The 15,267-nt window shown below is 39.2% G+C and overlaps 1 protein-coding gene across 4 annotated transcripts in view; it reads left to right on the forward strand.

Annotated features, from left to right (window-relative positions):
* The first annotated feature begins 1,913 nt into the window (after positions 1–1,913).
* Positions 1,914–15,267, forward strand: part of PKD2L2 (polycystin 2 like 2, transient receptor potential cation channel) — a 42,641-nt gene continuing 29,287 nt past the window's right edge. For all 4 annotated transcript variants that reach the window (XM_059417638.1, XM_059417636.1, XM_059417635.1 and 1 more), the window contains exons 1-5: positions 1,914–2,003; positions 2,742–2,843; positions 4,465–4,598; positions 6,554–6,810; positions 9,808–10,029. In XM_059417638.1, coding sequence (XP_059273621.1) covers positions 1,973–2,003; positions 2,742–2,843; positions 4,465–4,598; positions 6,554–6,810; positions 9,808–10,029 — 746 coding nt within the window. In that variant the 5' untranslated portion in view covers positions 1,914–1,972. The remainder of the gene's footprint in view (positions 2,004–2,741; positions 2,844–4,464; positions 4,599–6,553; positions 6,811–9,807; positions 10,030–15,267) is intronic.

The following is a 15,267-nucleotide window of genomic DNA, read 5'->3' on the forward strand; positions in this document are numbered from 1 at the left end:
AACAAATCCATAGCTGTATTAACAGATTATGGCTTTAATTAGGTAACATAACTAATATATATTTATAATATTTATCCTTTGACTCTTGCACATTCTATCTTCTTCTCTGGTTTGCGAAGCCCATGGAAAATCTGGGTATATGGGTTTGTAATCGTAGAAGACTATCTTAAAATGCATTATTTTAACATTTAAGTCATACACATTTAACAATTACAGGTTATAAATTCATATTGACTCTTTAAGCACATCTAATGCTTGTAATAAGGTTTACTGGTACTGCTTTCTAAATACTGTTTCACCCATTTTCTCTTATAGGAATACTAACATGGTATAGATTATCTGAGTGTTCCACAGTTCAATGTCAAAAGAGAATAAAATTTCAAATATTTAAAACAGACTGTCTTCACAAAAGTGTAGATCTTTACAATATAAATTCTGGTTTCAATATGCTATACAACACTTAACAAAATCTAAGAATAACAAGCTCCAAAAAAATCAACAATATTATGTTCTAGAACTGTCTCAATGAAGCTCACTTACAGCTCAGTCAATTCTTTCGGAAATTAAGCTAGACTTTCCACAGTTTGCACTTCAAAAGCAAGCAACCACAATAACTAAATCCTGACAGAATCTCTCCTGAAATTGTGATTTTGTTTTAACCAAAAAAGCCCCTAAGTCTTCAAGACCCTTGAGTCTATTGAGCTCAATGGAAAAGGAATAGTTTGTAGAGTCATCTGCTTAATTCCTACATTTCATGTAAATTTGAATGCCTGGGGTGTGGAGGTGGGTGTCCTCCTACATTTCAAGTTCATATACCCTATTACATTAGAAAACATAATTTTGTGAGCATCTGAGAGTCTAAGTACAGGAAAGGGAAAATCCTTTTATTGCACTATTCCTTAAGCTAGGACACTAGTCCTTTCTTCTCAGGCCTCCGGTCCACTGGCCATGGCCTTTTGCTAGGCCTCTCCTGTTCCTTTTATCATTGGTAGTCTTTGACCGTCTCTGCTCTGTGGCCTCGGTTTGTTTTTTATCTACACATAAAATAGCATTTATCAACATCACTCGACATCTCTTTCAGGGAAACAACAAAAGCGGCTTTATTTTTTCCTTCCCCAACAGCTTGATGGTTTTCTTTGCTGGCTGCCCCGGGGCCTTTCTAAATTCCGTTTCATTTTCCTTTTTTCCAACATGAGACTCTCTCCTGTCTCATATCCTGGCAGGGTTCTGGACGCCTTAATTTACAGCCAAAGGTCTTTGCAAAGCTTCCGGGCCAGATGTGAGTCTGGGCTCCCCAGGTCTCCTGTTTGGCCTACTCTTCCACATAATCACTTCAGAGCTGGATTTTTTTTTTTTTTTTCATTCTACTTTATCGTTTTCTTTAGCCACATTGGGTGGCAAGAGGGGTGGAAGCTATTTCTAGCAGCAGCTCTCAGTTAACGAGAACCCATGTCTGCAAGCAGCAGCGGCAGAGTGGGCGCTTGGTTAGGAACTCGGGCTCTGGCGTCCAGGCGACCTGCCCCGACCACCTGTGCACTTCGGTAAATCACTGACCCTCTCAGCGCCTCGGCGTCTCCAGACCTAAAATGAGGATAAAACACCTACCTTTCAGGAAGGGGGGATGTGAAGACTAAACAAGCCAATATATGTAAAAGGTGTTCAAGACACAGTAGCCCGTTAGAATTAATTACTACGAATTTTACGACCAACCCCAGGCCCCAAACCAGGGTCGCCGGAGATGCCGGCCCTCCGCCAGAAAAAAAGACGCCGCAGTTTCCAGCCCCGCCTCAGCCGCCGGCTTGCCAGAGCGTCCGCGGTCCGCATGCGCGCTGGCCACTTGTAGCACGGATTGCGCTGGTGCAGGACCGTGAGGGTTTGCGCAGGCGCAGGATCTAGGTGGCGCGGGTCGCAAAGTTACGCGCAAGCGCGGCCGCCCGAGGAGGTCGAACGGGCGTCGTTGTCCAGGTCGGCCATGGCTGAGGCGTCGCGGTGGCACCGAGGCGGTGAGGGGTAATCCTAGGGAGTTGTAGGCAGGGCCGATTCGGCAGTGACAAGTACGGTGGAAGGAACTATGTAGCCCCGTATCTCTTCATGAAAGACAGCACGTTTAGCCCTCCCAGTCTCCCCTTGAGAATGGGTGGACAGGGGTCCCGTTTCACAGATGGGAAAACTGAAGCCATGAGGCGATATGGCAACCCGCCCCTTGCCCGAGGCTCGAGCCGGGGTTTGTTACTCGATGCGCAGATACCGTCACTAGGCCATTCGGCGAAGTCCGTCTTTGATCTAGGGAACATTTCCTCCGTAGAAGGACCCCAGGTCGAGTCCTTTTCCCCCTCCAGCAGAAGCCAGCCTTCCCAAGAAGCAATATAGAAGGTAGAGAATACGGTTAGGGACAGATGAGGGATTTTTTCTTTTTCTTTTTCCTTTGTGTGTGTGTGTGTGTGTGTGTGTGTGTGTGTGTATTTCACTTTCAGACAGGACTTGTGAGAGAACGTCCGTGTAGTACATAAAATTCATTAGTGCTCAGTCATAGAATGACCGCCTGCTCACCCCTCAAGGGAAGTGCGAGTAATTCCTCCTCCTCCGCAAAAGTGAGAATAAAAAAATAACCAGTAACCGTTGGAGCTTTCCTTCATACAGTGTATCAGCTACAAGTGGCTGTGTTTTCCCATCATCGTTATTTATATACATTATAAATTTGCATAATAATGTAAGGAAACCATTTGTTTTGTGTCTCACAGGGACTCCGAAACCTAACCTGCATTACAGTAAGGAAGTAGAAATTAGAACCACACTTCAGGAATTGGCACTCTACTTTATTTTTTTAATAAACCTATGTATATGTAAGTATACAGATGTAGGTGAAGACACTGAACTAAGAAGTTTATGTGGAGGTGAAAAATAAAACATGTACTTCATAAAGCGTAGCCTCTCAGACTAAGACTTCTAAAAAAAGTAACACATTTTACACTTACTTTTAGATTGACACTGTTTCAATCTTTTTTTCTTTTTTTTTTTGACACTTTCAATCTCTTAAAGGGCAAAGCTTTAGGTCACAGGTGTAATGAAAAGCTTTCATAGTCAACGTTGATAGAATTATGACTTGAGTTTTCAGTTCAATCTTAAAAATATAATTATGCCCCTGAGTTGGCAATTCTGATGTGATTTTTGTTAGAGCCGCATGGATGCATTAGTTCAGTTTCATAGGTCATACTACAAATAAGGCCAAAGAAGTTAGTCTTGATGTCTGCTTCTTTCCCTGAACTATTGTACAGTTTATAATAAAATATGCTGGTGCAGAGTCACAGAACATATGGATCAATGCAAATTTTTAAGGAGACTGGGAAAACCTCTCAGTCTGCATTTCTCCTATCTGTGAGTCAAAAGCATTGACTAAATCTTTATCAAAGAGCATTTCATCATTAGAATGCCCAACAAACAGTGGGTGTAAGCTCATTGGCCAGACTTCTCTCATGTTGATATGGCCTGCATACTGGCAATTACATATCAGTTAAGTATTTGGTATCATAGGAGTGAGTTTGAGTCAGAGCTTGATTAAAAAGACAACTCTAGATCTTCTAAATTAAGACATTTTAGAATGGTTTTGAAATGCTTATTACAGAACATTCAGGGAATGGAAAAAAACAAAAATCATAGTTTCATTATTCACAGACAACAAACCTTTTTATAATTAGGAAAGATTGAAAGCAACTTAAATCTTCAACAGAGGATTTGTTAAAAAAAAAAAACAGGATTTGTTTAGCATTTTAGTATATACAGTGAAATAATATGGAATATTAATGCATGGCATAGGCTCATGTGCCATAGAATAATGTTGAAGATAGATAATTGGTAAAAACTAAGTCTTCTAGATTAAAAAAAAAAAGAAGAAGAAGAAACATATTTAGTCATATTAAAGAAAGACCGTGCTCTAAAACCTATCTACCCACCCTAGAAAGAGAAAAAATACCAGTTAGTGTTTTTTAAAATTCTTACCACATGCAAAATCATGGATTTAAATGTTCCACATGCATTATCTCACTTCTCATAACAAAACTATGAGGTAGGAGATGTTATGCCTATGATGGGACTCTAACTGTTATTTGTTTGAATTCAAAATCCAAAGCTTTATTCACTATATTATATTGTCTACTCTTAAAATAGAGAAAAAGCTTGCAGAATAGTATGCATAATGTGATCTTGTCTTTTTAAAAATAAACTTGTTTTCTTTATAAATGTGTAGGCATATAGAAAAATCTAAAGAATATGTGTTAAGCCTAATTCTAGCAGTGGAATTATAGAAACTTCTTATTTTGCATATTTCTATTTCTTTTTTAATTTTATAATTAGTCAAGAAAAATTTGAATTTTCAAAACAGAATTGGGAATAAAATTTAACTAATTTTTAATCCTGATAAACTGATTTTTTAAAAATAAACTTTTAAACAAAAATTCTTCTCCTTAGTGACTTTTGGGATGGTAAACCCACATATGTATTACTTAAACAAAGTTATGTCATCTCTATTTTTGGACACTTCTGCGCCTGGTGATGAAAGAACCAACTTTAAGTCTATTCGCAGCATAACTGATTTTTGGAAGGTAAGGTATCATGCGACAGAGAATGAAGTAGCTTTTAGTATTGCATAAACAAACGCATGGCACACATAATAGGCACTGGAGACATATTTGGTGAAGGAATGAGTGAAAACGGATATCATTTCTTTAAACTTTTAGAATCAGTAAGTATATATTGAGATCCTATGCTTTCAGTGTAATAGAGTTCTTAAAACTTTAAAAAAAATTATACTTTTTAAAAAAGATTTTATTTATTTGAGACAGAGTAAGCGTGAGGGTGAGGAAGAGGGAAAGGCAGACTTCTCAATGAGCAGGGAGCCCAATTTGGGGCTTGATCTCAGGACCCTGAGATCGTGACCTGAACTGAAGTCAGCCAGTTAACCAACTGAGCCCCAAAAGTGTACTTTTTTTTTTCAAGATTTTTTTTATTTATTTGACATAGATCACAAGTAGGCAGAGAGGCAGGTGGGGGCTTAGAGGGAAAAGCAGGCTCCCTGCTGAGCAGAAAGCCCCATGCGGTGCTTGATCCACGGACCTGAGATCATGACCTGAGCTGAAGATAGAGGCTTTAACCCACTGAGCCCACACCCCCAAAAGTGTACTTTTTTTTGAAACATCATCATTGCATTTGGAAAATAGTAGACTTGCTGCTTATGTGGAGTTAGGATCCATGTCAAACTAATTGTGTATAGTGAAAATTATTTAAAAATCCTTAAATGGGGGTGCCTTGCTGGCTCAGTTGGAAGAGCATGCAACTCTTGATTTCGAGGTTATGGGTTTGAGTCCTACTTTGGGTGTAAAGATTACTAAAAAAAAAAAAAAATCCTTAAATGGCCCATAAAGTGAAATATATATATAATTTTGGTATACAGTCTTGTATGTATTAGAATAATGTGCAGTATGTAATCAAGTAAAAAATAAAGAGTACATATGCAAAATATAACTTAGTGTTATAATTATGTGAGAGTATTCCTTCAGCTTTGGAACAGGGTTTGTTTGTTTTTTTCCATTACATTTAATTTAACAAGATGCTCACATTATTAGGAGAGAACAATTAAGAGAGCGGAAGTTTCAGGTATCCCAAGTCACAGACATTGGGACATATAAGGAAGGTTTTCCAGAGGTGACGTGAATTTACTTGCATTTTAAAGGATGAGTAACAAGAGGGCATTCTGGGATGGAGAAACAATATATGCTATAAGTAATTCTACATCTGGAGTTGTACTTGGCATTAGGAATATAGAAGATGAGGTGGAAAAGGCCAAACTCGAGTTGAACAGAGGTCAGATCATGAATGCCATGCTAGGAACCTGAAACTTAAGGAGGCAGAGTCACTTCCTGAGAGAGAGGGGAAGTTTGAGATGAGAGCAGATGATTAGAGGTCATTGGTATTGGCCAGGTGAAATATAAAAGAAAAAGGAGATTTTCCCTGAGACTAGAAGTGGAGTTCACCCTGCTTTGTTATTGTGCTGCCTTGAAGTATACATGGCCAATGGCAAAGAAGACAAAGGCAGGAAAGGAAAAACTGAACCCTGGGTTTGGGATCTCTTAGAATGGCAGAGCCAGGAAAGAGTAGCAGTCACCACCGCTGGAGCTGGTGGAGGAGGAAAACACAGACAACTTTGAGTGCAAGTGATGAGTTGCAGATATAACAAACATGAGTATGTGGCTATGGGTTTATATACTCATGTATTAGGGGACAGTTTTCAATACACCCTTCATATAAGAAAGGGAGAAGAAGGGTTGTGGAATTAAATGAATTAATATTTGTAAAGTGCTAAAGCAGTACGTAGTACATAAGGCTCAGTAAATATTAATCATCTTCATACCCTTTAATATTAATTGTGGCTTGGTCAGTTATTTTCATACTCGTCAAAATCACTGATTTTTATGTTTTTAAGGTAACATTATGAAGTAGATTCTGTTACACAACTGACACGAAAATATTTTTCCCATAACATTTATCTTTCTATATGAAGTTTATGGAAGGACCCCTTTTGGAAGGTCTGTACTGGGACGCATGGTACACTAACAAGACGTTGTATGATTTAAAGAACAGCAGTCGTATCTACTATGAGAACATACTCTTAGGAGTCCCCAGAGTCCGTCAACTAAAAGTCCGCAACAACACATGCAAGGTCTATTCATCCCTTCAGTCTTTGATGGATGAATGTTATGACAGATACACTTCTAAAAATGAAGACCTGGCTGATTTTGGCCTTCAAGTGGAAACTGAGTAAGTAATATAAAATTACTTGTAACTCTCCCTAGCATCTTACCATTGTATCTTTAAAAAATTAGGAAAATATGTATATTTTCCAAATACCAAGAGTTGGTCTGTCAGGTAAGGAGACTTTCAATAATAGTAGCAAAGGAAGGAGCAGTGTTTAGAAAAGTAAGAGTGAACCTGTTACTTTGTTTACCAAAGGATATGCAGAGTATTCTTTTTACCTTACTGGAGTATATGAAGTGCTAAGTCATTATCAACATAAGGTAAAGCATCCGTTTTTGCTTTTACAGTACTCAAATCAGATTTTCTGTCTCGGACCAACCTCTCTCAAACATATCCCAAAACTTCTTGGGACCCCTAGAGAGTGTGCGAGGTGTGCTCTGTCACTTTCCTCCTTTCTCACTCTGACTTCAGTGATACCTTCTGTTACTGCCAATACAGAAAAGGAGCTATTATGTTCCACAGAGGCACTACATCTGATGATGCCTACCAAAGATACTAGAGCAGCACTCTCCAAACTGGCTCAGGCTAATGCTGCCGTACACTCATGTCTATACTGAAAACAGGATACCCAAAGCCAGAAGCTGCTGGTATCATTTCTTTTACAGTCCTGTGGAAATCATAGGCGGCAGAGAATGAATTTTTTAATTTAATATTTATTAAATGATACAAATACAATTCCCAGAAGCAGCCTGCATGAGCTCTTTTAGTTGTTTATTCTGGTGTACTTTCTATTCCTAAATAATGTGCTTCTACTGCTGTTACTTGATTTTACAGGGGTTTTTTGGTATCTTTTGTATCTTTTGTCTCCATCATGAAAGGTGTCTATTGTGTGACCCTCCATCTACACATACACACACACACTTCCCATTTCTCTTAGCCTGTAGTTAGATAATAATTTTTGTTAATCATTAGTCAGTGTTTATATTATAAATATGAGCAATTATTACATTTCTTTTCTTCAACAACCTCTCCTGTAGTGCCAGGACTAATCACTACTTTACAGTTTTTGTTGATTTGTTTTTTCTTTGTGTAAGTTTTTGGTTATAATTTAGGATAGCAAAGTGCCTATTTAATTCTTAGAAATATAATGAACTCATAAGTATGGTGACATTCTCTTAGGTATTACTGTACTGTATACTATTTCTCTTTCAATGAAAAATTACAAAAGAAATCAGTTATTCAATTGCACATCTTAAATGTGCAAATTTTTTGTTTTGGAATCCAAAAACTAATCTGTTATGTATTCTATTATTCTAAATTCTCATAATAACTAAAAGTAATTTAAATATCAAAATAAACACTACATACTTGGAATTATAATACTTGTTATTCCCTAACAACCAAAATAAGAATCAATCTGTGCTTATTTGTCTATCTAAAATGTAACATTCTCTAATTAAAAACATCATTAAAAAATTGGAAGTAGAAGAGGATTGGTGTAACAAATGTTCCCATTTCAATTTAACAACCATGTGGAAAACACTCATAAATAAAACAATGGAATTTTCATTAAATCTGAGTATTTTTTCTTAGGGGTATCACTTTTTCCCCCTCCTAAAAACAAACAGTATTATCAGTAGAAAAACAATTTTAAGCAATGCACCTTTGGATAATCATTCAAATCTGTTTGGGGAGGCTGAACGGGGACTGAAGTGAGGAGTCAAAGCTTTATTTTTTGATATCCCATAATTAAAAGTAGAAAGGATGGGGGTGCTTGGGTGGCTCAGTTGGTTGAGCACAGGACTCTTGATACCAGCTCAGGTCATGATTTCAGAGTCGTGGGATCCGTCCCCACGTTCCCGCTCCACGCGGAGCATGGAGCTTGTTTAGGATTTCCTCTCCCTCTCCCTTCCCCCAAACTTACATGTGTTTGTAAATTAACACTCTCTCTAAAAAAGTAGAAAGTAGGGGCGCCTGGGTGGCTCAGTGGGTTAAGCCTCTGCCTTCAGCTCAGGTCATGATCTCAGGGTCCTGGGATCGAGCCCGCAGCTGGCTCTCTGCTCAGCAGGGAGCCTGCTTCCCCACCCCCTCTGCCAGCCTCTCTGCCTACTTGTGATCTCTGTCTGTCAAATAAATAAAATCTTAAAAAAAAAAAAAAAGCAGTTACAAACTTTTGTTAAAATAAGATACCTATTGGTGCCCCTGAGTGGCTCAGTCAGTTAAGTGCCTGCCTTCAACTCAGGTCATGATCCGGTGGTCCTGGGACTGAGTCCAACATCAGGCTCCCGGCTCAGTGGGGATCCTGCCTCTCTCTCTCCTGTTTCCCCTGCTGTGCTCTCTCTCTCATTCTCTGTCAAATAAATAGATAAAAACTTTTAAAAATATATCAATTTAACTATATAGACATTGTAAGAAAGGTCTTATATGTGACATGTAGAAGACAGACTATGAAGCCCCTCCTTTAATGTATGGAGGCAGATATTTATGAACAACATCCCTTGATATTTTTGTCCTACAAAAAGAAAGATTTCATAAGACAACAGAAACGTGTATTTAAAATACTCAGTCATGGTTTTCTAGAATGTAAGTTCCCTGAGGCAACAGATGGTTTTTTTAAAAACCTTTTCTAGTATGCCTGGGTGACTCCGTGGGTTAAACATCTGCCTTCTACTCAGGTCATAGTCCCATGATCCTGGGATCTGGTTCCACATCAGGCTCCTTGCTCAGCAGGGTGCCTGCTTCTCCCTCTGCCCCTCCCCCTTACCCCTGCTCATGCTTTCTCTCTCTGACAGGTAAAGAAAATAAATAAAATCTTTAAAAAAAAAAAAAAAAAACACCGTTTCTCATAGCATCTGGTCCAGTGTGTTGCCCATACTGAACACTAAAAAATGAAAACATACTAAATAATCCTCTTAATCCTTAACTCATTGTCTTGCTCCAAAATTACTATAAAACTTTCGAACTTAATACTGCCTATTTTTTTTAACATTAGCTTAAATTCTTAGAATACATCTCAGTCAGGCTTTCTTGTGTCTCCATTATTCTTTTTATACCTAACAGATGGAAGTACTCTCCTCCTGATAGTACCTCCCCTTGGCACTGGGGATTTGTTGGTGTTTACCGAAATGGGGGATTTATTTTCACTTTATCAAAATCAAAATCTGAAACGAAAAACAAGTTCATTGACCTTCAACTGAACAGCTGGATCACAAGAGGGACTAGAGTTATTTTTATTGATTTTTCATTATACAATGCTAATGTAAACCTGTTTTGCATTATCAGGTAAGTGACTCAAAACCTCTTTATTAGTCTCTTGAATTTAAAAAGCCTTCAGAGGGGCACTTGGCTGGTTCACTCAGTAGAGCACGGGACTCTTGGTCTCGGGGTCATGAATTTGAGCCCTGCACTGGGCATGGAGCCTACTTGAAATACATACATACCTACATACATACATGGCATCCAGAGCTCTCATTAGGGTTTCCAGTTCATGTGTGTTTGTACTAAGATTAAAATCATAAGCCTCAGGGGTGCCTGGGTGGCTCAGTCAGGTAAGCTTCTGACTCCTGATCTCATCTCAGACCTTGATCTCACAGTTATGAGTTTAAGCCCCACATTGGGCTCCATGCTGGTCCTGAGCCTACTTAAAAACAAACAAACAAACCCCACAGGGTCCCCTGATGGCTTAGTCGGTAAAGCATCTGCCTTCAGCTTAGGTCATGATCCCAGGGCCCTGGGATCAAGCCCTACATCAGGCTCCCTGCTACTTGGGAGCTTCTCATCTGCCTGCCCCTCCCCCTACTTGTGCTCTCTCTCATTCTTGTTCTCTCTCTATCAAATAAGTCTTTAAAAAAAAATCATACAGGGGTGCCTGGGTGGCTCAGTGGGTTAAGGCCTCTGCCTTCGGCACAGGTCATGATCTCAGGGTCCTGGGATCCAGCCCCGCATCGGGCTTTCTGCTTAGCGGGGAGCCTGCTTCCTCCTCTCTCTGCCTACTTGAGATCTCTGCCTATCAAATAAATAAATAAAATCTTTAAAAAAAAATCATACATCTCAAAATAAATATAATGTAGCTATGCCAATAATGAATGAGATGGTAAAGCAACATTATATCCATTGTTTCATTGTTTTGGAATATATTCAAGAATATGGAGAATTACCTAACATACAATTTTTTTTAAACATTTTATTTATTTATTTATTTATTTGGCAGAGAGAGAGAGAGAGATTACAAGTAGGCAGAGAGGCAGGCAGAGAAAGGGGGGAAACAGGCTCCCTGGTGAGCAGAGAGCCCGAAGCGGAGCTCGATCCCAGGAGTCTGGGGTCATGACCTGAGCCGAAGGCAGAGGCTTTAACCCACTGAACCACCCAGGTGCCCCAACATACAATATGTTTTATATTAAGACTATATAATCTTATTCTACAGCTGTGCAGATCTCACTTTTAGTCTTGATTTCTACCTTTAAATCAGATCATTTAAAATCTGTTGATTTCCTTGCAGTATAAGCTTCTTTATTAAGGTATTAATTTTTGTCTCAAGAATGAACAATTTTTTTTCAAGATTTTATTTATTTAACAGAGAGATCACAAGTAGGCAGAGAGGCAGGCAGACAGAGACTAGGAAGCAGGCTCTCCGAGGAGCAGAGAGCCTGATGTGGGGCTCGATCCCAGGACCCTGAGATCATGACCTGAGCCAAAGGCAGAAGCCTAATCCACTGAGCCACCCAGGCACCCCAAGAACGAACAATTTAAATTTCAAACAATATATGTCAGTAGCTAGCATCCTAGAAATGATTACAGCCTATGGTGATTTGCAAAAATGGCCCCAATTCTTCACATCCTTGCCATGTAAGCTTGCAATGCTCTGCCGCCCAGGGATGGGTGCATTTAACCAGCTCCTGATGCAAGGCTCAGCCTTGGATTTTTTGTTGTTGTTGTTTTAATTTTTTATCATTTAAATTCAATTAATTAACATATAATGTATTATTAGTTTCAGAGGTAGAGTTAAGTGATTCAATAGTTTTATATAATACCCAGTGCTGGGGCGCCTGGGTGGCTCAGTGGGTTAAGCCGCTGCCTTCGGCTCAGGTCATGATCTCAGAGTCCTGGGATCGAGTCCCGCATCGGGCTCTCTGCTGAGCAGAGAGCCTGCTTCCCTCTCTCTCTCTGCCTGCCTCTCCATCTACTTGTGATTTCTCTCTGTCAAATAAATAAATAAAATCTTAAAAAAAAAATAATAATAATACCCAGTGCTCATTACATCACATTCCCTCCTTAATGTCCATCACCCAGTTGCCCATTCCCCCAACCTGCTCACCTCCAGCAATTCTCAGTTTGTTTCTTATGATTAAGAATCTCTTACAGTTTGTCTCCCTCTCTGATTTCATCTTGTTTATTTTCCCCCTCTTCCACTATGCTCCTCTTAAATTTCACATGTAAGTGAGATCATGTAATTGTCTTTCTCTGATTGACTTATTCCTTTTAGCATAATACCCTCTAGTTCCATTCACATCATTGCAAATGGCAAGATTTCATTCTTTTTGATGACTGAGTAGTATTCCTGTGTGTGTGTGTGTGTGTGTGTGTGTGTGTGTGTGTGTATCAATCAAATCTTCTTTATCCATTCCTCTGTTGATGGACATGGAGGTTTTTTCCATAGTTTGGTTATTGTGGATATTGCTGCTGTAAACATTGGGGTGCACGTGCCCCTTTGGATCATATTTGTGTCTTTGGGGTAAATCCCTAGTATTGCAATTAGTGGGTCATAGGGTAGCTCTAATTTCAACTTTTTGAGGAACCTCCATATTATTATAATAATAATAAATTATTTTATAATAATAAATATTATATTCCCACCAACAGTGTAGGAGGGTTCCCCTTTCCCTGCCCCCTTGACAACACCTGTCGTTTCTTGACTGGTTGATTTTAGCCATTCTGACTGGTGTGAGATGGTATCTCACTGTGGTTTTGATTTGTATTTCCCTGATGCTGAGTGATGTTGAACACTTTTTCATGTGTCTTTGGCCATTTGGATGTCTTCTTTGGAGAAATCTCTGTTCCTGTCTTCTGCCATTTCTTGATTGGATTATTTGTTCCTTGGATGTTGAGTTTGATTAGTTCTTTTTTTTTTTAAGATTTTATTTATTTGTCAGAGAGCACAAGCAGGTAGAGGCAGAGAGAAAAGCAGAGAGAGAGCAGACTCCCCGCTGAGCAAAGAGCCCAATGCAGGACTCTATCCCAGAACCCTGGGATCATGACCTGAGCCAAAGGCAGCCGCTTAACCAACTGAGCCACCCAGGAGTCCTGAGTTTGAAAAGTACTCTATAGATCTTGGATACTAGCCCTTTATCTGATAAGATGTTTTCAAATATCTACATGAGTAGATATTTGTCAGTCATCTTTTGGTTTTGTTGACTATCCCTTTGCTGTGCAAAAGGTTTTTATCTTTTTTTTTTTTTTAAAGATTTATTTATTTGACAGAGAGAAATCACAAGTAGACAGAGAGGCAGCCAGAGAGAGAGAGAGAGAGGGAAGCAGGCTCCCTGCTGAGCAGAGAGCCCGATGCGGGACTCGATCCCAGGACCCTGAGATCATGACCTGAGCCGAAGGCAGCGGCTTAATCCACTGAGCCACCCAGGCGCCCAAAAGGTTTTTATCTTGATGAAGTCCCAATAGTTTAATTTTGCCTTTGTTTCCCTTCCCTTTGGAGACGTGTCTAGTGAGAAGTTGCTGCAGCTGAGCTCCAAGAGTTTGCTGCCTGTGTGCTCTCCTCTAGGATTTTGATGGATTCCTGTCTCACATTTAGGTCTTCCATCCATTTTGAGTCTATTTTGTGGGTGGTGTAAGAGAATGTGGCTATCTAATTTTCCCAACACAATTTGTTGAAGGGACTATCTTTTTTCCATGGGAAATTCTTTCCTGCTTTGTCAAAGATTAGTTGACCATAGACTTGAGGGTCCATTTCCGGGCTCTCTATTCTGTTCCATTGATCTATGTGTCTGTTTTTGTGCCAATACCACACTGTCTTGAAGACGACAGCTTTGTAATACAGTTTGAAGTCCAGAATTGTGATGTCACCAGCTTTGGTTTTCTTTTTCAACATTCCTCTGGGTATTTGGGGTCTTTTCTGGTTCCATACAAATTTTAAGATTATTTGTTGCAGCTCTGTGAAAAAAGTTGATGGTATTTTGATACATATTGCATTGAATGTATAGATTGCTCTAGTTATCATAGACATTTTAACAATATTTGTTCTTCCAGTCCACGAGCATGGACTGTTTTTCAATTTCTTTGTGTCTTCCTCAATTTCTCTCATGAGCGTTCTATAGTTTTCTGAGTACAGATCCTTTGTCTCTTTGTTTAGGTTTATTCCTAGATATCTTATAGTTTTTGGTGCATTTGTAAATAGGATTAACTCCTCAATGTCTCTTAGCACTTAGCCTTGTGACTTGCTTTGGTCAATGGAATGGGAGCAGATACAATAAAAGCAAAGTTTGAAATGAATTTGCCTGTTAAAACTTGCTCTCTGGAAAAAAAAAAAAAAAAAACTTGCTCTCTGGCATTTCTGCCATTAGATGAGAAGAACATCTGTGGGTTGATTTGGACCCAGGACGATGATAAGAGACATTAGGAAAAGACAAGGTGGAGGAGGAGGAGAAGTGGAAAGAATCAGCAGGCAGGAGAGAGAACCCTCTAAAAAGAAAAAATTCTTTCCATTAGTTTGATGACCCCAGTGCATTTGCCTAAACTGGACCATGCTAATTGACTTCAGGCCTGTGTTCTAGAATCAAACACTGACAAAGAAATAGGATTACCATGACTGAATCTGTCTGGGGATTGAATCAGCTTTCTCTGAGTGATCTGGGAATGGGTGGTTGCCTGATGCAATCAGAGTTCTGTTAGAAAGGAGGAATGGGATAATGACCACTAGACAAGCAAACGGCAGTATCCACTAAAATCTCAGTGAGTCTTAAATTTCTCTCATGAGTCTTACATTTCTACTCTAAATGGAATACAGAATTGGTGTACACTCTTATTAGGGGATTTTGCCCTCATGCAACAGTGACAGTGAAAACGCAACCATGGTCTTTAAAATAGGGAAGAATGAATAAAACAAATCAATTGTCTTAAGTAGCCAATGGACATTATACCATTTCTTTTATAGTTTTTTTTTTCCTCTTCTTTCAGGGAATCAGAGCTTTTACCAACATTAATCACTCTTTCCAACAGTCCTGATCAGGATAAAGTGAAGAATACAAATCATTTTTATGCCTTAAACACGAGGAGAAACACTGGGATAACTGGCTTAAAACCATATAGGGAACTCCTTCTTACACTAGACTAAGTCTAGATTTCCTGTCTCTGGGGTTTACACTTATTCTGTGTTACCTTTTTAAATGTTACTTTTTAGAAACTAGCAGATTTTGAAACTTTAAATGGGTGGTAATCTAATCAGTGGTTGTATGGGAGCGCATTACTTAAGACCTTAGCCATTCACTTTCCTTTTGTAAACATATCTGGCAA

The sequence above is a fragment of the Mustela nigripes genome, chromosome 12 (assembly GCF_022355385.1).
Source record: "Mustela nigripes isolate SB6536 chromosome 12, MUSNIG.SB6536, whole genome shotgun sequence".
Lineage (NCBI taxonomy): Eukaryota > Metazoa > Chordata > Mammalia > Carnivora > Mustelidae > Mustela > Mustela nigripes.